At 37.4% G+C, this 27,845-nt stretch overlaps 1 protein-coding gene across 2 annotated transcripts; it reads right to left on the reverse strand.

Annotated features, from left to right (window-relative positions):
* Positions 1-1,442: 1,442 nt before the first annotated feature.
* Positions 1,443-27,759, reverse strand: RRN3 (RRN3 homolog, RNA polymerase I transcription factor). Of its 2 annotated transcripts, none has more exons than XM_016159677.2 (18): positions 27,604-27,759; positions 26,147-26,252; positions 25,021-25,077; positions 20,618-20,707; positions 20,377-20,506; positions 19,883-19,942; positions 19,455-19,518; positions 18,639-18,708; positions 15,537-15,635; positions 14,037-14,129; positions 13,251-13,389; positions 11,720-11,850; positions 10,958-11,088; positions 9,855-10,039; positions 7,505-7,613; positions 5,134-5,286; positions 4,151-4,238; positions 1,443-3,304 (listed from the first exon to the last, which is right to left on the reverse strand). In XM_016159677.2, the coding sequence occupies exons 1-18, from the start codon at positions 27,690-27,692 to the stop codon at positions 3,143-3,145; spliced, it is 1,956 nt and encodes a 651-aa protein (XP_016015163.1). In that variant the 5' UTR covers positions 27,693-27,759; the 3' UTR covers positions 1,443-3,142. The 2 variants fall into 2 exon arrangements, with proteins under 2 accessions (XP_016015163.1, XP_016015164.1); XM_016159678.2 differs by having other exon boundaries at positions 26,147-26,201; positions 27,604-27,722.
* Between the last annotated feature and the right edge of the window lie 86 nt (positions 27,760-27,845).

Here is a 27,845-nt window from a genome sequence, read left to right on the forward strand (position 1 = left end):
AGATCCAACTCAATATTTTTTTTTTAAGTAATTTTTAAAAAGACAACGGCGAGGTTTAGAAGAAGCTTCACACAGAACTATTAGAATGTCATAATCTATATTCCACCTCTTAATTTTTTGAAGCTCCAAAAGGGATTTTAGGGCAATCAGAGTCAAGAACCACCATTAACAACCAGTGCCTGGTCACTCTGGCCCTCCTTCTCCAGTTGAGATCTTAAGCTGGTCCCAGGAGGGTAATGTGGATGAAATGGAAGTTGTCTTTTCCTTCAAGATAATTCTGTGAAAGTGCTTCCTGCTTAACTAGACTTTCTCAGCTGGTAGCCAAACAACTAGCAACTGACTTTACATGCATTTACATCAAACCCTCACAGCCCTAGAGTAAGGTATTAGTTATCTCCACTTTACAGCTCAATAAAAGCAGAGCTCTGAGTGTATAGTCACAAACCTGGTTAGACACCTCGTCTCATTAATCCATTTCCCATTTAGAAAAAAAAGGTACAGCTCGCAGTCGGCATTAATTTAATTTTACAGACATGCTTTGAGGCTGAAGCAAATCTGACTGGTATTCAATGGAAAATAAAATATAAAAATTGTTCTTAGAGTTATTTCTAAACAGAATTTTCTCTAATCCTAATGTAACAGAAATGTACACATCAATCAGATTCATCAAATGAATCTTTGGCTAACAATTGAGAATGATGTTAATATCATGAATAGAAATGTTGTTTTCTAGGACTTGACATTTTCAGTGATCGAGATTCACTATATTCTGTAAATGGAAATACCACTACAAAGACCAAATGCTATCAAAAGAATGATGTCATTTGTTTCCAAAGACTATTGATAGGTATTAGAGCAATGCAAAAAGAATAAAGTGAGATGTTTTGTGGCAAACCTTGGGGATAAAGTTAGAACTGTTATCCACACATTATCTCGGGCTAAACACTGCAGCCCCAAGTGCCGCCAGCAAGTATTCCTGGGCAAATGAGAAATGGGTTAAAGAAGACCCAACCATAGCAGACAGACAAGAGGACAGACCCAGGTTCTCCTACCCCAACTGAATGTTTGCTCTTCAGTAAGAGAGAAGGAAAATTCTTTGTTTTCATATAATTCACAAGAGATTTCAGAATTCCCCCCCCCCCCGCCAGAGATGTTCCTCCAAAGCATGTAAATTTTTTAAGTGTTCATTTTCCTTGGACCAGTTCAAGCCTCAGTCACTCTAGCCTGGGTGTGACCATTAATGGTCAATACTTCAGATGCAACTGGAAGCACCTGGAGGCCATTTTCATGATTCTGTATCACCAACATGCAATTTATTTTTGAGCACTCACAATCACATTGGCAATATTTTCACCTTTTTAATAGTGAAATCTCAGTTGCAGTTTTCCATTGTAAAACAGTGCTTTAGTGCAGATCAGTAAAAAACACAAAGAAATCAAAAGGACTTTTGTATGAGAAGCCTCTTTATTGGGGTACCTCCATTTATTGGTATAAGAACAAAAGTTCCAGATTAACCATGCCATTGTTTTATTTTCACAATGAGTTTTTTTCTCAGGCTCCTTTGGAATTAAATAGATTTATTTATAAAGATATCCCTCTACATTAAAACTACTTCCCAACCCCAAAGACCTCACTTATTGTCAACTATTTACTCATTTTATCCAGTATATAAAAATCCCACCTTTCTGTCAGCAGTTAAAAAACGAAGAACCTAAAGGTTCTTAAATGACTTTCCACCAAATCACCAAAATAAAATCACCAATATCCAAAACTTTTTTAACTAATAAAAATTTCTATTTTCCAAAAAAGTATGTATAGCCTAAAATTCAAATTCTAGATTGCCATCAATATAATTATACAAGAGCATACAAAGCCCCAGGAAAGACGAAGTATTTCATTACAAAATATGTGATCAAGAAAATATTACTTGCCTTTAAATAAAGAATAGGAAAAGTAGCAGAAAAATAAATATGTTTAAAGATGTTCATTTTCATAAGTAACAAAAAAGTACACAAATAAGGAATGAAGCTAGAATATGGATGAGCTTCAAAATGATTCTAGCAGTGTTTCTACAAATTTGTTATAAAGCAAGGTTGTTTAGACTCTTCTCTCTTGGTATTTAGTTATAAAAATACAAAAAGAACCTGGCCAGAGGATTTCACTGAGCTGAATCCATGATACAAACAGCCGGTAGACAGAGGCTGTATCTGTAATCCTGGCCTATTGTTACTAGCAAAACCATTGCACCAAATAACCTAAAACCTGCCCTGCCTTGCCCACCCCAAGAAATTCTCAAAATGAGAACTGTCAACTGATCATCATATTTAAAAAAAAAAAAAAATCAATGTAACATTCCACTATAAACGAGTAGTTCCAGTTTTAACAGCACTCTTAGGAGCCTCAGAGTGAGATACTCTGTGCTATGTTTTACAAAAGTCCAACCCCACTTTCAGCCAGTATGAATTACCTGGAACTCCAGTTTTCTTTTAAATCCATTTTGCCACTCACAAGTGTCTGATCTCTGTCTGATTATGCTGCCCTAAACCTTCTGTTGTCTCCTCCCTCCAAGCTGTTATTGGTCTCTGGCATCCCTGGACATCTCCATCAGTGCCAGCTCCAACTTCCAGCAGCTGGGACCAGCTCTGGCCGTCTCTCCCACTTTTCCTTGCACCCCACTGAAATCCCAACACACAGTTTCAGCAGAAGGCAAATAATATATTCAAAATAAATTCATTCTGAAGACTTTAAAGAGTGTCCTAGAGGATTTTCACTGAAAAGATCAACCAAAGTCCTATGATGGCTCTGACCAAAACCTGTGTTAAAAATGCAATGTGTTAAAATATAAAATAGGCTCTTGCTGATCATAGAAATTTCACAATAATTATGTCAAAAGCTGTAACACAAAAAAAGTATAAACAATGCCAGCCTTCAACATTTATCATCGATTCCACTGTAAAATATTGCACATGATAAGTCTTCCCCTTCTGTCTGTATGGGAACGAAAAGAAACCACATCTGCTCAGACACTAGAGTGGGTGTAACTGCAACGCAAGCTGCAGAAGCAGGTACTTGCTCTGGTGCGATGTGACGCTCGAACAGCATGAGCCCTGGTACTGAGGGCACGACATGGCGGGATGTCGTCTTAATCACAAATCCTCGCCATCAGAGGGGATTGGCCTGGCAGGTACAACACAGGCGGGGAGCCCACGCTACTTGAAGGACTTCGGAAATGTGTGTCAAAGGAGCCTGGTGTGGTCCCAACTTCGCCTTTTAAAAAGTCATCATCCTCATCTTCCACCACTTCCTGTCAAAAGAACAGAACAGATTATCAGTAAAATCACAAGTGGTTGTTTGAAACTCTAAGAATTCCTTTCCTCAGGAATGTGCTACTTCTGAAAAGGTGAATATATCACAATTTCAAAAGTGTCCTGTGATGCACACTTCCTTATTTCCTTATTAAAAACCATCCACACAACTGCTCATCACACATTGTCACTATTTGTTTAAAGACTGATTTTTTTAACAGATTTTAAGCTCAATGAAAGCAGGTAACATAATATGTCATTCTTGCTCACTATCATAACCCTATATCTAATACAATTTGAATGAAAGAATGAATAACCTCCTCAAATAAAAGATGAGTTTTCCAATGATTACTTATGAAAAAAAAAAGGCACATTAAAGCTTTTAATATGGAAATAAATGTGCCAACAAAGAAACAAATAGTGATATTTTTTATTATTGGATTCTAATTTTCTTCTCCTCCTGATCTGCATTTTACCACCTATCCATGAAGATCTATAAAATTAATGTTTACATCTACAAAATTACAACATTATTTACAATGTCAACATAAGTAAATTTTAGATTGTTACCTGGTAGTAATGGTCAAGGAGTAAGATCTAAATTTTTTATCTGATTTTTAATTAACCTTTGCTTCCCAAAGTCAGCATGTGAAGTGTCTGGTTTAAATAATTCATCAAAAAACCCAGAAAACTCTTTTCATCATAACATATCCTGAGCTTGGAATTTTTTAAAGGCAAAAAGAATAAAATGTATTTTTTTAAGTGTAACATTGCTATTTACTATTTGCCTGTTATCTGTAACCACACTGGAGAGTCTCAGAAAGTGTGTTGAGTCACAAATTTACCTTTTTAATGGGTTTCTTAAACTCCTGAAGCTCTTCTGCACTCATGTCTTCCCATATCTGATAAATGGGATCAATAAATTTCTTTGACCTGTCAACAAGGATCACATTTCAAGTTAAACACTACAGTGAAGGTCACAATATATTTAACTCTTTTCTTACAAGATCTATTACACAAAGGAAGTGAAAACTATAGCTCAAATAATGTGTCAAAAAATACTAAGTGTAAGTACTATAATTATGATTAATGTGGCTCCTTCTTTGTATAGATGACGTATTACACCTACTGTTTCTCATCTTTTCATTTTTAAGTGTAATTGTTTCTCAACTTTGCAGAGACTGATAGTGAGTTACAATGTGTCCAAATGAAAATGACTGAATTACCCTGGAACTTTCTCTTATATGCCGATAGTAATTTATTAGAAGACGTTTAGGAAAAAGACCTATCTGGTTGCAGTCAACCAAGCCCTGGGGAAACAGATAATCCCAACTTGTTGTGCTGTTAGTTAGAAAATAATTAAGCAAAAGTTCTGCTTCCTTATACAAAGTCAAAGTTAAGTTCAGTTTGGTGGTTTTTCAGAATTTTTCATCAAGATTAACCTTTTGATTTTGTTTATCCTGTGCAAAGGTATGAGATGTGGTCTTCAGAGGAAAAACAAGTCACCTGGCAGAAAATTATGAACCATGAAAAGACAGTATCCTCCCTAGCCAGGCACCTTTATCCCCACTCCCTTATATGTTTAAAGCAACAGATTTAAAAAAAAAAAAAAATCCTTGGTGTCAATCTGGGTTCCTATGCTGGTGTGCCTATGACACTGTGCAGCCTCTAACAGGCACTGTCTACTCTGGGCCTGTGAAATATGTACAAGGAGACCATGACACAAATAAACGGCTAGGAACGGCCGCTTAAGGCAAAGAAATCCTAAATCCCAACCTTGGGAAAAACAAATACACCACTGACAGGTTGTCTGTCTAAGAGTACCTACCTCTTCAGCACACATGGATCGAAGGGGAAGAAGGTATCAAGTGGGTTTGTGCAGGTTTGCACCGAGTCTCCTCCAGCTGTATTTCTAATAACTGGAAGCATCTGGCGATTGTTCCTCTCAATGATAGTGTAGCAGAAGACTAGCTGGTACTTACTGTGAAACAAACAACAAATAAGATGGAGGCATCAGCATGGAGTCACTCTGCACGGACATGCCCGGTCATGTGTAACAACTATCTTGTTATGCCAAGAGAAATGAACGTAATAAAGCAAAAAATAATGCTTTTAGGGTACAGTTCTCTGGGACTATTTACAAGGTTGCTAAGGAGAAAGAAAAATATGGCTATCACTTTAAGAAAATGAAGTGGGCTTAGATTAATATGTATGATTCACCTAAAAATGTGTCCGAGGTAAAACTCTTAAGTTTGCAAAAGTATATAGCTGTGCTTATTTTTACTATTTATAGGAGAATTAAAAGGTGAGTGAAAAATGGATTCAAGATTTACTGAGAGATAGTGGCTGATGATGGAGAGACTTGACTGTGGAAGAAATTAGAACTGTACTGAGAGAGGGACATGGGATGACTGAGTCATGATCTCAGAACATGATAAAGAAAGGAACAGGCTTAAGTGAATGAAAACAGTTAACTATACTGGAGAACGCATGATAAAAACATGAGGACTACTATACTGTCAATTCCTCTGGTAGTAACTGCCACATGACTTGGCAACTTTAATCATTATTGGACAGCTTCTTGAAGATGAGGATTTAGCTCACTTCTGCCACTCTCTACCTCCCCCTCTCCTTCGCACAGTATTTATTCTGGTATATCTGCTCAAGTTCTCAGGTCGCTCTTGTAATTTTAAAAACATGTGTTTATTTCCATTCCAGTAGCTAAGGATCGGAAGGGTAAATTGGCAAAACCACGCTGGAGAGCAACAGCTCGCAATATCTGGTAAAGCCGACAAAGTGCATCTCCAACAACCCAGCAGCTGTGCCTCTAGGCGACATTAGTCCGTGCCTGTGCACCAGGACATACAGAACGTACAACCACGGCCCTAAGCTGCTGTTCCAAATACTGAAATCCCAACAAGAGATTGTTTTAAAAAATTAATAGGACATTACACATCAGTTAAAATCGAAATACAGTTGGAGGAGTCACTATGAACCTCAAAACCATTAAGTAAGCAAAAGCAGCAACTACAGAACGATACATAAATTCCTTGACACAGACTTTCACTTCAATCTCTTGCTCTCACATTTCACTCCTAACCTAACTCCCAATCTAGAACCTCTCTGACTGGTCTGCTCATGTGTCCTCAACTTTGTCCTCTACTCTCACCCTGAAAGTATTCTGGGTGCAGCTGCCTCCGCTTTGCTTCATCCGTCCTTACTCTTCCAGCTGCTTTCTGTCTTCCCACAATGCACTGGAACCTTTCACTCACTGAACACGAATACTTGTTGGTTTTATTCTTTTTAATTCTTTATCAATTTTGAGATCTCAGGAGATGGAGAATACCTTGAACTAGATGCCTAGCAAAGGAAAAATAAGGTTGCTGAATGAGAGCACCAAGCTGTCTAAGGAGTTTGAGGACTGAAAGAATTACTTTTATCTTAGAGTAGAACACTCTTATCTGTTGAAGATTTTCAGCTCTGATCCTGTCCTGAATATCAAATGCCCAAGGTCTCCAATTCACTTTCCATGTGTAGCAGAATAATTCTGTGACTGCTTATGAAAGAGTAAGACTGCCTGCATTCAAATCCTGGCTCTGCCCCCAGTCAAGCTATGACTGCATAGAAGTCATTTAATCTCTCTGTGCCTCCAGCTTCCTATTTATAAACAGGGGTTAATAACACAGTCATAGGATTATGTGAAATTTCAGTGGGTTCTATGTAAAGTACTTAGAACTGTGCCAGACACACAGTAAAACTATGCATTAGCTGGAGCTCCAAGGCCTGAGACAATACAGTCCCTCAGTAAACCAATCTCCTATCGTTGATTTCTCATGTTCAGTCTATTTTTATTACTATTATAGCATTCACTCTAATGACACCTTTGATTTGTTCCTCTTAGCTTAGTTAAATGCCTTACTTATTTCTAAGTGTCTACGCTTCTGTTGAATTATCCTCTCTGGATAAAAATTAATGCCAATTTCCAATGCTTCCAAAACAATATAAAAACAAGATCCACACTGCAGTGTTTCCTCTAAGTACTGGGTTATTAATTTTTAAATGTCTGTTATAAACTCATTTTACTAAATAATTTCATAGCAACTTAATGGAATTTTGCAATACCGATACTAACATAAATTTACTTTATGTAACTTTATGAGTCATGAGTAATTTCCACCAATAAGGTACAAGTAACTTACCTGGTAATTGCGGCAAAAAAGTTAACTACCGATGGCAGGCAAATCTTCAGAGGATTCAGCTGACTCATCACTATACGTTCAAAATTTAGACTTTGAAGATACCTCAAACCTTTGATTAAAATACAAAAGATTTTAAGAAGGTACCCAGATAACAGTCTTCAAGCGGCACAGATTATTTTACATTATAAAAATGATTTTTAAAATGTTATTTGCAGAAATGCCTTAAATAAGGGTCCCTGCAGGCACTCAGACAATGTGGAGCCCATAAGAACATCATAAGGCTGAACCACACTCCTTGAGGACTAAACCAACTTTTCTAAAGAAGACAGTGTCTTCTTTTATATTTATATATTTTTTTTAATTAATTCTGCCCCCCCCCCCCCACATACACTTCCTCCCCCGACCTACAGATGCTGCTGTCTCCCCTTAAGAACTGGATCTCTAAATGTGGGGCGTCCCCTCCCATGAGCTTGCGGCACGCACCCAGGGCCTGGCACACCCGAGGCCTGGCACGCCTGGAGTATAGGCCATGACTCTGCTGAGGCTCGAACCCAGGACCTTCTGCAAGTAAAGTAGACGTGCTAACCACTACTCTATGGAACCACCCCACTGTCTTCTTTTAAAGACCCAAGAAGTAAACACACATTCCTAGTGGCCTACAAGCTTGTATGACAATTTGATATTCAGATATATGAATCTTAGCATACACTAAATTTAGAGAGAAAAAAAGACCATGTGATTTCATTTCAGCTAACATTCATGAACATTAAGAAGTTGAGCTGAAAAAGTGAGTCTCCATTCCCTGGACGCAATGCCAATACAGCGCAGAAATTTCTTGTTCCTGTATTCCATAGAGAGAGAGAGAGAGAGAGAGAGAGAGAGAGAGAGAGAGAGAGAGAGAGAGAGAGAGAGAGAGAGAGAGAGAGAGAGAGAGAGAGTGTGTGTGTGTGTGTGTGTGTGTGTGAGAATCTGACAAGCAACCCAAAAAAAAAAAACAGCAAGACTTCAAGTCTTAAATTAGTACTAAGATTTAACATGTTTTTAAATGTGATTAGTTGTTTGTATTTCGTATTTTTTTACAAGGAAACTATGGATATAGAATGAAAAATGAGACAGTTTCCACTGTCTTGGAACTAATAAATAGAATCCTCTCCTATTTAGTAAAAGAAAGACACCATACTTATTTTAAGAGGCAAGCAAACCAACTTGTGCTTAAGTATGTTTTGTTAAGAGATTATTTGATGTATATTTTGATAAAAATGACTAAAACTAGGATGTCATGACTCATAAGAAATATGTCCTCTTTAACTAGACTCTTACCATTTATATATATAAAGAAAAGCAGAGATTTTACTTACCTTGTGATAAAACCCTCTCCTACTACTAGATCATAAACAATTTTAACCCCTATCTTTTTAGAAGCATACTTGATGTAAGTAAATATATATAATGCAACACATACGAGTTTCAGTTTAGAGCTGTGGTTCTCAACTTTGGTAACTGTAGCCCTGAGAGGACATCTGGCAGTGTCTGGAGACAGTTTTAGTTGTCACAACTGGGAGGGTGGGGGGCGGGGGAGGTTTGCAAGTGGCTTCTAGGAGGCAGAGGGTGAGAGCTGCTGCTCACCACTTTACAATGCAAAGGTGGGCCCCACGACAAAGGATTACCCAGTCCAAATGTCAGTGGTGGAAAGATTGAGAAACTCTGGTTTAGAGGAAATAGCCTATATTAAGCCATTTGATTATTCATGACAGTAAACAAAACAATTCAAACTGACTTAACTGAATGCTCTTCTTGGGGACTACAACTAAAATATACTAACCCAATAAACAATCTTTATCTACAGATTCAAATCTTTAGATAAAGGTGCATAATCGTTATGACCACAGCTTTATAGCCATCCTCACTCTCACCCTTTTCAATTTCTAATCCTGCCAATAAATTATTTCTCCATGCTTTGGTCTCCTCAGTTAAGTGGGAATGACACCTGCCCTCCATGGGCCGTCACGAGGACAGGGTGGGGACACAGCTCTGAGCATGGGGCCGGCACAGCTCAAGTGCTCCGCCTCACCTCTGAAGAGGAGCATCTTCACATCTTACAATCATTCTAGACACCACCCTCTAAAGCAGGGGTTCACAACCTCAAATCCATCAGATGTTGAGAGGAGGCTTAAGGTGTTTTTAGGGGCCTATAAGCTGTTTGAAATTATAAAAGTTTGAGTTAATGTGTAGTTTTCTGACTACAATTTTCATCAAATTCTCAAAAGAGAAATGAATCTCCATTCTAAAGGGTGACTGGTCAGTACACATGGAAAACCCAGTCCACACCCACCAAACCCAAATCACTGACCTTCCTTCAGGTTTCCACTTAAAAGCTGTTTGTGTCTAAAAACAAAAGTGTAGAACACAGCTTGGCAGGCTGAGTAAAATGGTCCATGGAGAGCAACATCACAAAACAACTTTGTTCCGGAATCCTGGTTATTAAGGTATACGTGTAGCCAGTTAACCAAAAGATCTAGGCATGATTTTACAGTACTATAGAAAAGAAAAATTCAAGTTAGCTCCACTGGTTCACAAAAAAACTAGTGACATAAAAACACACAATTGCCTCTCATTATAAACTAAGGAAAGTCAGTCCACAGGTTTCTTTATGCATTACCCATGGGCACAGAAAAGAAGCAAAGAAAGAAGGAGGTTTGGGTGGATGAGAAAGGCAGCCTTCCAATTACAAAGTAGAGTACACAAACAGGCCCTAGGAACAACGGGCAGGCCCTAAGAATGCCTGCAATCTCAAGGGAAAGAGAACAGGTTCTTCTTATCAACTCAGATGGTCTCCCGGCCCTCTCAGGGGGATATGGCCAAAGATAAGGGCGCATTTACCAACAGCATACAAGGGAAAGTGGTTGACTTTATTCTCACGTCCTGATGAAGTCCCATGTCTACAATTTAGGACAGAACGGCCAGACAGCTTTTCATTGTTGGGGAAAGGTTAACAGCCTCCCTGCCCAAAGGTATCTTCATGGATCACTGGAAGAAACAGGCCCAGACTGACCTCCTACACAGATCTATGACCTTTAAAAGGATTTTTCTTCAGCTTTAAGATACAATTGATTCAGAATGCGAATAAAAAAGACAAAACCTACAAATACAATCAAAACAGTACAAAACACTGCACACTATCTATGCAGACAACTGAACCTTCATGTTCAAGTGCAACCATACAGGACAGATGACAAAAGCTTTGCGCATGAGGTTTTCTATCTAAAAAAGGAGACATTTTATTCTGAAATTGCCTCTTGGAAATATAAATACCTTCCAGAGAGTACAGAAACAGATTTTTTCACTTCAAAGACTGACCAAAAAAATAAGGCAGATATTTCTCTGACTTAAGACAATGCTATAATCTTTTTAAAGAATGATATGAAAAAGCACTTAGAAAATCAGGTTACTTACATAAGAGGAATAAATTTAGCTCTTGCCAAAAGGCTTCCAATATAATTTCCAGCAGCTTGCCTGATGATGGCAGGATTATTTGGATCCTGCAATTTTTTCCAGAGATGTTCCAGAAATGCTTCTGCAAATCCCTGTAACAAGAGAAGGTGTTGGTCTGATCTTATTTAATGCATAAGCTACTCTAGCTAAACGAACCCTAAGATTTTAACACAACAATGTGCAAAAATGTCTGTTATATTGTTATATAATGAATACAGTTATCATGGTTCTTATCTTTAAATACCTTAAGATAATAGATGTACCTCCAACTTCTCCCAAATAGTTCTTTTCAAAAGCTATTAGCACATACTTTGGTGCAGACTGAGTTTTAACCTTCTTATCCCTAATACTCCCCTGACTGTTCCAGTAAACTACACAATAGTTGCAAAGGAGAAGAAAGTCTTTGGTGGTATTTTTCTTTCCAAAATAGAAAGCAAAACCTAAAGTTTTAAAGTTCTGGATTAAAAAGTTGATTTGGGCTAGCCAGGCTCAACTGAGAGAGAATAAAGGAAATAAACAATTAAATATCCTAAATGAGATTTTAATAAAGAAAGGCTTGAATTAAAGGGCAGGGTACCACCTAGTGGACCAAATGTAGGATGACAATTTCACAGCACTCAACTGATCTGGCAAGAAGCTGAAGTGCCCTCTGCTCTTTCCACCAATTTTTAAGGGCAAATCATGGCTGAGAATAAAATAAGATAGTGTTAAGAACATACTCACCAATTTAAAGCTACAGAGATAAAACATGAAAAACTGTACATGGCAGGAGGCATGGGTGGGCAACAGGAGTTTGTCAAAGATAGTTATGAGATCTCGATATAAATCCTTTGTTTTGTTGATATCAATCTTACCTACAGAGAAAATGGCATTTCAGTTTTATAAATACATTATTTTCAAGCCACCAGTTTCATTTACCAAATTTTAAAAAGAAAACAATACAATAAGAGATACATCCTCATCCATTAAGCTACAATTAAAACAAAATGCCATTTTTATTTTGCAGATTCCCTTTTTAAGTATAATGCTGTTACAGCTCTTTGCTGAAAACCCGTACTATCTTCTCTCTTCACCTCCCAAATTCCACACGGCTGAGCCTTCCTTTGCATAGCCCATCTCCCTCTAAAATGTACTTCCAATAAATCTTACTTTTTCTAAAAAAAAAAAAAAATCCAGCATTGGTAAGGAAGCAGGCCCTCACCTCACAAACACACAGCTATGCCATAAATGTAAAGCCATCTATAAGGATAATTTTACAGCTCATAAGGGAAAAGTCATTTATTTGATCTAGTAATCTAGTATTTCTACTGCTAGGAATTTATCCAAGCAAAAATTGAAAATATATGTACAAGGATATTCATTACACTGTTATTTATAATGGCAAAAAAGGGAGGGGAGGAATAGAGGAGACCAGTTAAATACACATGCTCAACAAAAACTATTTTAGAACAACAAACGGTATGAGAAAATGTTCAGTGGGCGAAAAGGGTGGATTATGAAACTCTACATATAGTGTGATCCCAAAATCCACCAAAAATTACACAAATACACATGTTTACAGAAAAGGAAAAAACATCAAAATGCTAATAATGGTTCTCTGACTAGCAGGAATGCGGCCCTTTAGAATGCCTTTTTTAATCTTTTCCTATAGTTTCCAAATTTCTCTGGTCAACATGTATTATTATTCCAACAGCAAAAAAATAGTAACACAGTCAACTCAGATTCAGGTCTTATTCTGAAAGGCTGAATCTCATTCTTAAATGTAAGCAATGTGAATGGAAAATTTTCTGTTTTTTTTCATGGCAAAGCCTCTAGACTAAAAGTTGCACAAGGGACAGAAGCAAACTGATCTGCTCACTTTGGTACCAACACAACCACAGTACTAAGACACTCAAAACTCAGTATATATCATCTACTACACCGTTCTTAAATATCCCGAACGACTTGAGTGTATTATGATCTCCACCTAAAACGGATCAAACTCCATATATAATCTTTTAAAACAACAGTCAGTGAAAAGCTCAGGGGCTTCAAAGACAAATATAACTGAGCATGATTCCCAGTGCCATCATTTTCAAGCTATGTCACACTGGCAAGTAACTTAATCTCTCTAATCCTTCTTTGCCTCATACCAAAATAGTGATTTTTATAGGATTTCTATCAGTAACTAGATAATGAAAAACGCCTAGCACAGAGCCAGGTACACAGTAGGTATTCAATAACAGAAGCAATTGTGAATATTACAGGTAGTTACCATCTACATAGCAGACATCCTTAATGTAGGACAAAAGTAAAGACAGCAGGATGTCCAGGCGTTCAGCGACAGGATGCACCATCTGATCGAGCCTTTCGGGATCAGCCTTTGTTTCATGTTCAGTTTCTACGTCTTCATCCTTAGAAGATAATGTTAAAACTAACATTACAAAATTCAGCAAAAGTAGTCTAGTGGGAAAACTCTTATAAGTAATTATTTCTTTTAAAGGGTAAAACAAAGAAGATATATATATATATACACCATTCCAGGTGGGGGCTCTCAACCAGAGATGTGAATCAGAACCAACCACGGAATTCAATATAAAATAACAGGTCCAGAGACCTAGCCTCTGATTCTCATCTAGAAGACCCACATAGAGGGTGGCCATGCAAATGTCACAGACTTCCCCACCTCCTGGTGCCCACTGTGAACCCAACTTAAGACATTGCCTCAGGTAGAAAAGTTTTGTGTTAAGGTATACAGCTTGTAAAGTACATAAATTAAACTAGAATGCTCTATTTATCACTTCCTCACAAACGATATATGGTTTACAAAAACAAACAGAAAGAACGGAATAAAAGTGCAATGTACTTTACCAAATCCAAATTCAAAGCCTTGAAAAGAGACCAAATGTTGCAAAAAAGCAACATGGCAGCAAACTACTTCATTTAAGAAATCACTTTCACGTTTGATGAACTCTGAAGCTTTGAAGAAGATGCGACTAGCTGTCTGCCCACCCCCTGGAACTATAAGCAGTGCGCATCTGCTTCATTAATAAACGCTAACCATATTAAAAAGTCCTTCTGTGACATCTGTTCCACTACCAGTTTGAGTTGCTATTTCCTCAGCATCTTCAATATCCTGCCGGGATGCATTCACCTATGTTTTAACAAAGAAAAACAATAAAAACATTTAAAATACAACTACATTTTGGGGGAACTGGAAATTACTTTAAAGGGGTCCAGCTTAGCACATAAGTCATTACACAATTAAGGTGCAAACCTATCAATTTTTTTGGGTCATGAAGGAATTTTAAAGATTTTAAAGATTAGAAATTTTAGAGATTAGAAATCAAGCCCCTTTACTACATACTGACAGAAAGTCAACATGAACTGTGGTATTAGTTTAAATCAGACAGCTTCAACACACTCAACATTTATTACAATTCTAAATGTACTCTAAAATGTTCCTGCTGTACAGATCAGGGAAAGACCTCACAAAGGCTATGTATGCAGATGGCTGAAGAGGTTTAACTCCAAATGAGCAAGGTGGCAGCCTGTCCAACCTCCAGCTCTTCCTATGCTTGCCTTAGTACATCACCTTTCGACCCTACAGCATTCCCATCAACTCATCTCCTCAGTCCACACACCTCATCTCCCCCAACCCTAATACATGCCTCATCTCCTCTTTACACCTTAAACCCTCACCAAGGTCTCTAACAGCCCCATTTCCTATCCATCCATTCTCTTTCCTGAAATGCAGTGTCCCCTTCCACACTGACAAGGCAACAGATGATCTCCATATCACCAAACCCGACTTTTGCTTTCCTTTCTCTTTAAAAATGTCAGCAATATCTCATGCTGCTGACCAGACCCTTCCTTCTTCCAGATCCTCACTGCACGTCCGCTCGACTTCCCTCCCACTTCCAATCACACTTCCTCTGTCCTGTCTTAAACTGCGCCATTCTACAGGTCTGTGCTCAGTCCTCACCCGCAGGCGCTACAACTGCCTGCTGAGTATTCACCATCTAGCTTGCCCGCCTGCACCTCAATCCATCCAAACTAGAACTCTTCATCTTCTACCTTCCTCCTGAATTTTCTTACTACTGTTAATGGCAACACCAAGATTCTGTTCCACAGGGAGCTGCCTCTACTTCCAAACTGGTCCCAAAGACCAGTTTACCTCTCTTCCACAATGTCACTAGAATCCACCACCCTCCTTCATTCCCACTAAACCTGACTGGAGGCCTCTATAAGGAACTTCAACATCACCTCCATAGGAGTGCCTTCCTGACTGCATCAGGTTTTCCAGTTCATGAAAATGCACGTGTTCCATTCACATTTACCACAACTGTGTTCTGACATTGGTATGACTAATTAACGCCTGTTCCCCAATGATGAGACAAGACCGTTTGTAACTCCTAGCACATCATGAACTTCCAGAAATGTACAGAAATGAATCAAAAGTGAAACTGCAGATTCTTTTCCACTGCTGCTACTATTGTTTCATGTACTGATTATAATAAATATATGTAATAAATGAAAATCAAGATTATTAAATACTTACATCCAACTTGAGTAGCTTTTCAATAACAAGCTCCAGAATTTCATGCCTCAAGGTTGGAAAATACACACTAATCCTTAGCAAGTTATGAACATAACATTCCTAAAACATAAAAGGATAAGCATTTCGACACAGAATCAATGTTTCATAGCTGTGTAAGCAAAGCATCAATTATACAATCTTTAGTTTCAATATTTAAATAGGAGAAAAAGACTACCCAGTAACACAGAAACCATACTATTTACATGCACGGTTTCCCCGTCTATTGCTGTGTGGACGTTGAGGGAGAACTGCAGTCCAGTATCATTAACCGAATTACATCCAGTAAACTAAATTTGTGATTTGTATATTTCTAGTGTTTTTAAAAACAGGTTTGTTGAGATATGTCATCTACAATGCATCCATTTAGAGCGTACAAGTCAATGGTTTCTAGTATATTCAGAGTTATGCAACCATCACCACAATCAAGTTTAAAACATTGTCATCATATATATTTAAAAAAAAGAAAATATATATATTTTTAGTAAAATACCCCCTGAACCCACAGCTCTAAGTGATAACTAGTTACTTTCTGTCTCTATGAATTTGTCTATTTTATACATTTCACATAAGTGGAATCTTTTTTCTAATAAAAAAAATTATTATTAGTTTCAAGTATATACTACATTGGTTAGACATTTATATAATTTATACAACGATCCGCTGATTATTCTCTCTCTGGCTCTCCACCTAGCCATTACAATATTACTGTTGACTGCATTCCCTATGCTGTGCTCTCCGTCCCCATGACCATCTATCAACTACTAATTTGTATTTTTTTAACCCTTCATTCCTTTCTCCCTGCCCCCAATGTCCCTCCTCTAAGGGGAATATTAAACTATGTGTTTTAGCATAATGTTTTCAAAGTCAATTCATGCTATAGTAAGTAAACCATTCCTTTTAATTGCCAAATAATATTCCATTGTATAGACATACCATGTCTATACAATTTCATCAGCTGATAAACACTGGGTAGTTTCCATATTTTGGCTACTATGAATAATGCTGCTTTGAACTTTCATGTAAGTTTTGTGCGGACATGTTTTCATTTCTCTTGGGGAGACACCCAGCAGAGGAAATGCTGGGTCATACCGCAGTTGTTTAGCCCTTTTGAGGACCCATCAGACAGTCACAATCCAAGCAGTGGCACCACTTCCCCTTTTACATTCTCACCAGCAACACCTGAGGGTTTTGATGTCTCCACATCCGCACCACCACCTGTTATTGCGCATCATTTACAGCAGTGGTCCCCAACCTTTTTGTCACCAGGGGCCAGTGCTACTATGAGAATCTAATGCCTGACAGAGGCGGAGCTGAGGCAGTGATGCCAGTGCTGGGGAGCAGCTGCAAACACAGATGAAGCTGCGCTTGCTCGCCTCCTGCTGTGCATCCCAGTCCCTAACAGGCCACAGACCGGTACCTGGGGGACCCCTGATTTTGAAGATAGCCATCTAGTAGGTACAAAGTGGTATATCTCATTGTGGTCTGACTTGTATTCCCCTATGTCAAATGGCACAGAGTTTTTCCTATGCTCAGTGGCCACTGGTATGTCTGTTTTGGAGAAACACTTATTCAGATCCTTTGCCCATTTTTAAATTGAGTTATTTGCCTTTTTATTATTGAGTTATTAAGAGTACTTTATTCTAGATATAACCGTTATGAATATGTAATTTGCAAATATTCTCTCCCATTATTTGGGTTGTCTTTTAACTTTCTTAAGGGTGTCCTATGAAGCACAACAGTTCTTACCTATTTTTTCTCCGGTTGTTTGTGCTTCAGGTGTCATATCTAGAAATTGTTGCCTGATCCAAGGTCACAAAAATTTTAACTCATGTTTTCTTCTAAGTTTTTTTTTAGCTTTTACATTTAGGTCTTTTATCCATTTGAGTTCATTTCTGCACATAAGGAGAGGTCCTACTTCATTTTTTACATGTATATCCACTAATCCCAGAACCATTTGTTAAAAAGACTGTTCTTTTCCCCATTATCTTTTACAACTGGTTTTTTTGTATGTTGACCTTATATCCTGTAACCATGCTGAACTCATTTATTAGCTTGAATAGTGTTTTCGTTGATTCCTTAGGATTTTTCTACATTAAGATTATGTCACCTGCAAAAAGAAGTGGAACTTCTTCCTTTCCAATCTGGATGCCTTTTTTTTTTTCTTGCCTAACTGCTCTGGCTAGAACCTCTAATAGAATACTGAACACAACTAGAGAAGCAGACAGCCTTGTTTCATTCTTCATCTTAGGGGAAAGCTTTTGGTCTTTCACTCTGAGTAGGATGTTAGCTGTCTGTAATTTTCATAGATGCCTTTTACCAGATTGAAAAGTTCCCTTCTGTTTTTATCATGAAAGGGTTTTGGTTTTGTCAAATGCTTTTTCTGCATCTATTGAAATGATCACGTAGGTTTTGTCACTTATTCTATTGACATGGTATGTAATATTAATTGATTTGGGGTTATTAAATCAACCTTGTATTCCCAAGATAAACTTTACTTGGTCATGGTGCATAATTCTTTTTATATATTGCTAGATTCAGTGTTCTAGTATTTTGCTGAGAATTGCTGCATCTATGCTTGTAAAAGATACAATGTTTATAATGTTCCACTTGAAGTAGATTATCACAAACATTGGCAAAATTTACCAACTCTTTATTTAACACCTACAATACCTTCCTTAGGAAAAAATAATCTATGCTTAGGCGGGAACCACTATTATTTACTGAAAACTACACAAGTGATCTAAAACTTGAAAAAGCAAAACTTAAAAAGAATTCATCTATAAAAGGCTCTCCCTTCATACTTAAATAAGGCGTGTTTACAATTAGGAATATATGAACTAGTATCTTCTAGTAATATTTTTCTGTATAATCAAGGCCTTTTAGATATTACTAAAATGGACCCTGACCTTGGTTTGCACATAGGAATAAAAGGCAGCAGCAATGGGGATCCTTAATCACTTGCTAAGGAAGGAATATGAGTCAAAATTCTTAGACCAACATCATTTAAAACTAAATCACACAAAATGACCCTTCCATTATTTTCCTCATGAAAAGATTTCTTACCAATGTTCTCTCTGATTTTCGAACAAATGGAAATTTTTCCACCAGGATTGGCATAAGAAACCATGGTGTCCTAGTTAAAAAAAAAAAAAAAAAAAAAAAAATCAATGAATTCATGTCAACTGAGTTTCTTAGAAGGTAACATTTTCATTTTAAGAGCAAATATAAATATAAGAGGCAAATGGTAACTCATACCTCAAGCAACTGGAACTTAAAATAAATGCATAGCTTTGGAGAAAATCTGTAATAACTTAGGAGAAAATAAGCTGCTACTACCTTTGGTATCAATAGCACATTAAAAGGGAATTTGTTCTTCTACAAAAGCAGCAAACGACATTAGTTTAAAATTTAAACATTTCCCACTACACACAGATATTATTTTAGAAAGAAGAAAAAATGACCAACTTGGGCTTTTTTTTAAAAGTTAGCAATAAACTTACAGCAGGCACTCAGGTCTACTCCCACACCTAAAAGCTTTTCTTAAAATTGCAATTTTTATTTACATGGCATAACACAAACAGTGGCTTCTCATTGAAAAATTTTGGATATCATATCTATCAACAATAAAAGCAAATTCCAACACTATACAAAATTTGGGGGAGAATTTGCATACAAGTTTTGAAAAATAACAACAATGAATAGAGAAGTGAAATGCCATTTTTTTTTCTGCAGACTGAGAAGTTACATTGACAGGCTACAAAAACACGCAGCATACAACTTGAGTTTGAATGCTGTGAACATTCTGTAATTTTCTATGAATTGATTACAATTTTGAGACTTGAAACCATTATTCAAACTTAGTAACAAAAGTATACTCACGAAGGGACATATCTTGCTATTATTTGCAAGGCCCTGTGACATGTGTCAAAATTTGCAGGAAGATCTGTAAGATGAAAAGTGAGAGTATGAGCACCAAAATAAAATTGAAAACTAAAAAATGATGTACTAGCAGCTAAAACCACCTGCTAACCAAACTGAATTACTTATCAAGAGAAAAATAATTTTGAAACTTTTCTCCATAGCCAACTATCAATGAAGACTAAATAAACTAATTATATAAGTAATATATTAAAGGCAACTGACTGCATGTTAGTGCTCAAAATAACAAAAAGATTCAATGAAAGGTTGCCTCTTGCTGCAGTCCAACTATTAGAATAGGTACTGGAGTTGCCAGCAAACATGATCATTCAGTATGCATTCTCTAAGAAACAGCAGGTATCTTTTGCTTACAATTGCTTGATACTTACTATCATCTTCATCATCAGAATCTGAAACATCTATGTCACCTTCCTTAATGACCACCCGGGCTTTTGAGGGAAAAACAAAATATGTTAGTTACTCTTCTGTCATTGACCTAAGCAATCAACAGCTACACAAAAAAGTGATTTTTCCATTGTCCAAACTAGTACAATGATTAAATTTATAATCGGGAGATGTGGAAGAAAGTCAAACAACTTTATAGTTTTGAAACAGCTAAAAATTCCCAAGTTCTAAGACTTCATCAGAAGTTCACTAAAAAAAAAAAAAAAAAAATTCAATCCATAAAAATCACAGCAACAAACAAATCTAGACACTTCCACAGAGGTCATTAAAGGGAGCAGACATGGATCAGAACTGCTACCAACATGCATCCTGCGATACTCCAGCACAAACTCCAAAGTGTACTGGGAAGTACACTTTAATAAAGAGGTATTTATTTAAAAAGTACAAAACAAAAAGCAAGCAAAGAGGAACCACTTACGAGGTACAAAATGAGAAGCAATCATGCTTAGACATGGTCTAAGGAAGACAGTCTGTGCTGATACAAGATTACCAAGAAAAGCCAAATACTCCTCCACCACTGTCTGACTTCTATTCAACCACTGTAATCTCTAGAGACAGAAGGAAGAGAAAAGTAAAAAGAAACATTTTACTGCCACAATGTATACTATTTTCAAAGTACTAAGTCACATTTTCCTCAGAGAAATAAAAGGCGAACTTACCAAGAGAATACTGATAAGCTGCTCAAAGTCTTTGGTCAAGTACGTGATGGAGGAACGGAATTCCAGCAGCCAATTAATGATCTGGTCATCCTTAAGTTAAACAAAAAAAAAGTACTCTGAAAATCACAAATCTTTGAAAATAACAGAGAAAGATGATATCTATCTTGTATGAATCATCTATCTATAATACTTAGATAAAAAAAAAATACACACTTGGATTTAGGCCAAAATTGAGATAATTTCTGAGTTTGTATCAAACTGGAAAAAATGTTACAATAAATTTTCCCATTTTAGAAAAATAAAATGTAATGACTCCTACATACAAGAAAAATAATTAAATGCAATACTTCATTCTCATTGTTTGCCCTAAAAAAAGTGAAATTACCTCAAATGTTGATACCTGGGATTTTTTAAAACTGCAAAATTATAGCAGATTCAGATATTATGAGACCACAAGGCCCCACAGGTATCTCCATCTCTTCAACAGTCATGCTGATGTGCAAGCATGTAGGTAACATTCCATCCCAGCTAATTAACTAGTCATTAATGAATATAAGTTTTTCTCAGCCTATAACTGAGTTTAAATGTATTAAGATGTATAATAATATAAACAATGGTTCCACTACCCCCTGAAATATTTTTCAGGCAATAAAATTACTCTTCACAACTTTTAGTGACATGGAAAAAACTGCTAAATAAAAGAAAAAAAAAAGAAAACAAGCCATGAATAAAGTAAAAACAATCCATGAATAAAATATAATAAGTTATATAAAATAAAGATACTGTTTGTATTCATGCATATATGTAACATACACAATAAACGAAAAGCCCCTATCTTCGAAAGAAAATGGTTAATGCTAATTAAGACTCAGTAGAGGAAAGAAATATAAACCAAAGAAGTACAGCGTGGTACCTACAGGAATAGACTATTAACAGAGTTGTACCTACAGTCATAGACTACTTACAGGGAGTAGCATTCAGTGAGAACACACCAAGTGCTGCGCATTGTGCTCAATGACACACATATAATTTTTTTCCTAATCCTAACAATGCTGCAAAAGGATTAGTTATTCAATTTTATAGTTGAGGAAAATGAGGCAAAGAGAAATTAATAAGCAACCTAACCAAGAAGTCAATAAAGAACCAGGTTCAAGTGAGTCTGTCTGTGTCAAAGCCTATGCCCACCCACTCGCCCGCAATGCCCTGATCCACCTGTTCTCAACCTTCATTCAACCACCGAGTCCTTTCTATGAGCTATGTGACAAACTTCAAACTTCAATGGAATTGACCATTTTCTGATGAAACACCAAGTAAGTTGGCAGTAAAATTAAATCACAACTCATTTTCACTATGGTAATTTCATGTCCACAACCGTTAAAAGTAGCATTAATGGTGGCTCACCACCTGCAGCAGAGAAGATGAGCTAAGGTAGTGCAAATAAAAAGGAGTTAGCTTGATCCTATCTCTTTTCCATTAAAAAAAAAAAAAAGGTGTAACAAAATTATAAGGATAGCATTTAAACTGCTCCATTTTTTTTTTAAAGTAAACCAGTCACAGACTTTGTTGCTTTAGTACTGTACTATTATCAGAAGCAAATTTCTTGCAATACCCCTCTGAGCTAACATGGACACGACTCATGTGATATCAGTATGTCAAGATGCCCAAATGGGAAGTGCTGATATAACATACAGTGGAACACAGAGAAAATGGTCCTTTGTACCTGTGGAAGAAAGCAAGGGTCAGGGAAAACTTTAAGCGGGAAGTGATGCTTCTACTGTCTTTAAACAGGGCGAGTATTCTCGGGGGCTATATTCTTTACAGAGAGAAAATCACATTTTCAAACAACCAAGAGTAGTTCAGTATGGCTAGGGTACATAATGAGCAAGCCAAAAGATAAATTTGGGGAGCGCTGTGGAGCCAGATAAGTCACTGAAGTCCTTGCAAGCCATATCTGCAATTAGAAAGATCTGCTGGAAGTGCGGAGAATGGACTGAATGAACCACATGCTAGGAGAGAACCAGGAAAAGTTCCATTAGAGAAGATGACATTTCAGCTAGACATCAAAGACTAAAAATTTTGTAGATTACAATAAAAATCAGATGGTTTGACTTATGGTTTGACTTATAATTTTACGACTTTCCAGTGGTGAGAAAGACATATACATTCAGCAGAAACAGTACTTCAAATATTGAATTTCGATCTTTTCCCAGGCTAGCACAATGCTCTCATGAAGCTGGGCAATGGTAGCGAGATGATTTTGCTCAACTATAGGATAATAATGTAAGTGTTCTGAGCACATTTAAAGTAGGCTAGGCTAAGCTCCAGTGTTTGCTAGGTGAGGTGTATTAAATCCGTTTTTGACTTACAGTATTTTCAACTTATAATGGGTTTATCAGGACTTAACCCCATCTTTAAGTCCAGGAGCACCCGTAATAGTAAATGTTAATATAGTACTTCCTTTGTGCCAGGCACTGTTCTAAGACTTCGACATTTATTAACTCATGCAATCCTTACAATCACTCCAAGAGGTAAGTACCACCATTGGTTCCCATTTTATAGACAGAGACAGTGAGGCAGAGTGTGGTAATTTGCCTTTAGCCACGAAGCTAATAAGGAAGGGACGCCACGTAGCTAGATACAAGGACCTTTGCAGCCAGAAAGAAAGGCATATGTAAAAGCATAAAGATGAAAAAAGTGGCAAATTCATGGATTAAAGTATCTAGTGAGACTGAACTAAGAAAAAATGTTATGAGCCATGCAAAGAAGCTGGTCCTTTATTCTGCAGTGGGCATGAAATTTTTCAGTAGGGCAATGGCACGTTTAGCATGTGCTTTAGAGGTGATTTAGGCTGTGCTGAGGATAAAATGTGTGTGAGTGTGTGTACTGGAACCTTGAAACCACTAAAAAGGTTACTGGAAGAATCCAGACAATAAACACCCACAAATCAAGACTTGAAAGAGCCCCACTCCGCAAAGGACTTGGTAAATCAATGGATATGGGGGATGAGAAAGTCCAGAAAGACTCCAAGGTTCCTAGCTCAAGAACCAGGTAAGCAATACATTAGTTAAGCACATACAGAAGGCTACAGAAGGAGTAGGTACGGGAGAGTAAGAATGTTAAATTTAGGTACCCGTAACACTTAACTCTTGTGGGCTGGGAGTTAAGAAACGTCTGGAAACCACAAAAGCAATCTGAGCTATTAATACAAATTTGGGAGTTATCAGGACATAGGTAGATTTCAAAGCTATGAAGGTATAAAGGACATCATGCAAGAAGAATCTGTGACAAAGGTGTCTAGTTCAGTAGCCCAATCTACACCTAAAGTAAGAAGAACCTGTAAGAATGATTAGAGATAAGTGGTAGGAAGACAGGAAAATCAGAGAAACTAAAGGTTTTAATAAATGGGTGGTTAATAGTGTCAGCTGCTACAAAGAATAAGTATGAGACCTAAAAAAAAAAAGCCTCTTGGAATCAGCACGTAAATCATTGGTAATTTTCTCACAGTAATTACAGCAGTGGACTTAACCATGAAAGGGAAAGGAGACAGTGCAGACCATGAGCAGGAACAACATCTAGCAATTACGAAGCTCTTACTTCAAGCGAAGGGCTGTTCTATGTGCTTCGCATCTATGAACTCACTAGATCCTATTAAAATAAAATCTCCATGTTTAAAAAAACCTCCTATTGCTTTTGTAGTTTTACAAAGAGAAAACAGAGGCAGACAGGTTAAACAACTTGCCCAAGATCATAGACTGGGTAACAACAGAGTTGGGATTTTTATCCTAGGCAATCTGATTACCACTGCCATGGTAATAGACTATTCTTTCCAAAATTGGGCAATAAAGGAAGAAAAGGGAATCAAAATGTATTGAGTTGTTACTACTTGACAGGTATACACTGTATCTTGAACTCTCAAACACTGAATGAGTAGTCCCTTGAGAGATAAGATACCTTTTGTTGTGTCTTTGTTTTATTTTGTCTTAGTATTGGAGAGATGTGAGAGTTGCCTGCAGCATAATAAAAAAAAAAGAGGTATTACAAAGGAAAGATTAAAGCAGGGTTTCTCAACTTTGGGACTACTGGTATTTTGGACCTGGTAATTCTGTTGTGGAGGGCTGCCCTGTGCATTTTAGAATGTGTAACAGCACCCCTGTCATCCAATTGTTAGATGTCAGTAGTACCCCTCCTTTCCTCCTGTTCTGACAATCAAAAATGTCTCCAGCTTAACACCAAATAAAAGAAGGGGGCAAAACTGCTCCAGTTGAGAACCACTGGATTAAAGTAAGATGGGATAACAGAGAGAGGAGGTTCTCAAGGATGGAAGAGGACCAAACAAAAGTGCAAATTAATATCTGTTCAAAGTGGCAACGGCTCTGCTAATGATCAAACATAAAATTAATTACCTTTATGTCTGGATCTGACAGCTGGTTCTTCAACAACTCATAATCATTTGTTTCACCCTTAACAAGAAAGGGGAGGGGGAAAATGAAGTTTTATTTGCTTCGGTTTCCTGGTAAAGATCAACAGCAAGACTTTTAACCATATCTTAATATCTGATGAAATTATAAAAGGAACACTGTAACTTCCACACATCAATTGTGGATCATAAAATCATGACTACAATATTTAAAAACTCATGTTAGTGGGCTTAGAAAAAAATAAAATGACAGTTCAAAATCCATTTATATATTTAGGTATACTTGTGTATTGGCATTTGAATATGATAGCTGATACTCCAAGATACTATCCATTCACATGTATAGATAAAAATGCATATAAAATGGATCGTCATTATCTATCAATTTTACTTCAATTTTTAAAAAATGTAATATTTTCCCTCCATTGCTGAGGTTTAGCAGAATCACTAAATTAAAACAAAAACAAACCAAAATGTCCCTATTAACAGAGCTGTTTTAAAGTAATGCTTAACAACAAATGAGCAGGACAAATAAACACTCATGTGCATGGACTATAGGCTAGTGGTTACCAGAGGACTACAGAGTAGTGGTTAGTAGTGGGGTGTGGGAGGAGGGGGGAGGCAGATGGGGTAAATGGAGTCAAATCTAGGGAGGTAGGGGGAGGGTGAAGTGGGTAAAGGGGATCAAATATATGGTAGCTGAAGAAAACTGGACTTTTGGTGGTAAGCACACAATAGAATATACAAATGTCAAATGATAATGTACACCAGAAAATTATATAACTATATTAACCAATGTTACCCCAATAAACTTAGTTAATGCTTAAGTAATCCCTTAAAAACTAAAATGCTGTGATCTAATGTTTTTTTACTTTAGCACTTGCTAAAGTTTTTTAAAGATACCATGTAAATAAAGCAGCTGAAAAGGTGAAACCTCAGCAAAGAGATGACTCCAATTTTGAATTAACAGCATCACACTGTTACAAGTGGTCTTTAGTATAACAGCTTTAATTGTATTCTGACAAATCAAAACAAAAACTCAGTATATCAATTATATCTCAATAAAGCTGGGGGTAGGGGACCACCAAACCTCATGTGTTATCTACTCTTACCTTTTTGTACTTCAGCAAGACTTCTGTCACAGTTCCACCAAACCGAACAGTTTTTCTTGGGAGAGAGTTGAAGAAATCATTCTCTAATGCAAGCATATCGGAAATCCTGTACAACCAAGATTATCAAGCTATTAAGTGTTATAACAGAGAATGATAAAAATTAAGAGCCAACATTTTTTGAACCACCATCATTCAGTGGGAAAATTCAAAGCTTCTTAACTGGCCTCCCAGCTCCTACTGTGATCCCCCAGCAATCCATTCTTCACTTAGAGATCTAATGATCTTTCAAAAACTAAAATAGATCGTGCTACTCTACTCTCCTGCTTAAAATCTGCAAAGGGTTTCCACTTTACTCTGAATACAAATCCAAATTCTGTACTGTGGTCTTCGGGTCCTCATTAATCTGGCCCCTGCCTTCCTCTCTGATTTCATCTCCACTACTTACTAAACTGCAGCCATAGTGACCTTTCTGTTCTTCAGATTTGCCAAGCTGGTTCCCTTTTCACGTGCTTAGTTTCCTCTATCCAAAACACTTATTCCCCAGATTTATTTATATTTATATATATATAATATACATAAATATATATACATACACTAAATAATATATTATATATATATGTATATATATATGGTTGGATTCTTGTCTTCATCCAAATTGCAGTTCAGAGAGATCTTCCCATCTGAAATGTCCATCCTCTCCTCACATCATCCTGTCTCATTTCTTCATGGCAGTGATTACTATATGAAATTATCCTGTTCATGTATTTACTGTCTTCTCTCCCGAGACTGTTAAGTTCTGCTGACAATAAGGATGTCTCTTTTGACAGACTACTGTCCCCAATGTCTAACAGATTATGCAGGCACTTAATAAATATTACGAATGATATTATGTGACGTGTCTTACAAAGTTTGCTTCTTTTAAATAAAGCAGATTAGTGAAAAAACATATCATCCCACTAATGCTTCTCAAAGTTAAACCCCAAAGTGTCTTATGGGGGGGGGGGGTTGGGTCTTTAAAAGTTGAGCAAGATAAAGACCGTTAAACATGTGTGTCGCAGCAAATTTCAAACAAAAACAATTAAGATTCAATTTGCTATCAGTGACAACATTCGGCTGATAATCCGAAGAGCCCAGGGAACTCTTTCCAAGTCTAGATGAAAAAGCGCGAGGGAACAGTAAAGAAGCAGAATGCAGTTCCCAGGCCTGGGACGCTACGAAGGAGCCCAGTGAGGACAAAAGGGAACTCTGGAACAGAGATCGATTCATTTTTCCAGACCTTCTCCCACCTTCAGCATCCATTTAGGGGCTATGGGCGTACTCTTCAGAACCTAAGATGACGCTATACTCTCTGCTCCCACCTCACTCCATTAGCTCTGTCCCAGACCCTTTCAGATCCGCTCCCCTAATCCCGACCCTGACCTTTGGTACCAGTCGTAAGAAGCGGCCCGGACTCTTACCCAGTCCTCGACGCACCCAGCGTCTGGACCGCAGTGGCCGAAGCGGCCGCATCTCCTGGAAACCGCGTGTGAAGCACTGGAGTCGCCATTGGGCCGGATAAGTGCGACGACTGCGCTTCGCGCCGGAAGTCGCGCCCGTTCTAGTGCCGCCTCTGTCCCGGAAGTGGGCCTCGGCCAATCAGAAGCCCCACATGAGAGAGCGCAGCAAGCTCGCGGGCTAGAGCGCCGCAAACACTTGCTCC

Source organism: Rousettus aegyptiacus, unplaced genomic scaffold, assembly GCF_014176215.1.
Source record: "Rousettus aegyptiacus isolate mRouAeg1 unplaced genomic scaffold, mRouAeg1.p scaffold_m13_p_8, whole genome shotgun sequence".
Classification (NCBI taxonomy): Eukaryota; Metazoa; Chordata; class Mammalia; order Chiroptera; family Pteropodidae; genus Rousettus; species Rousettus aegyptiacus.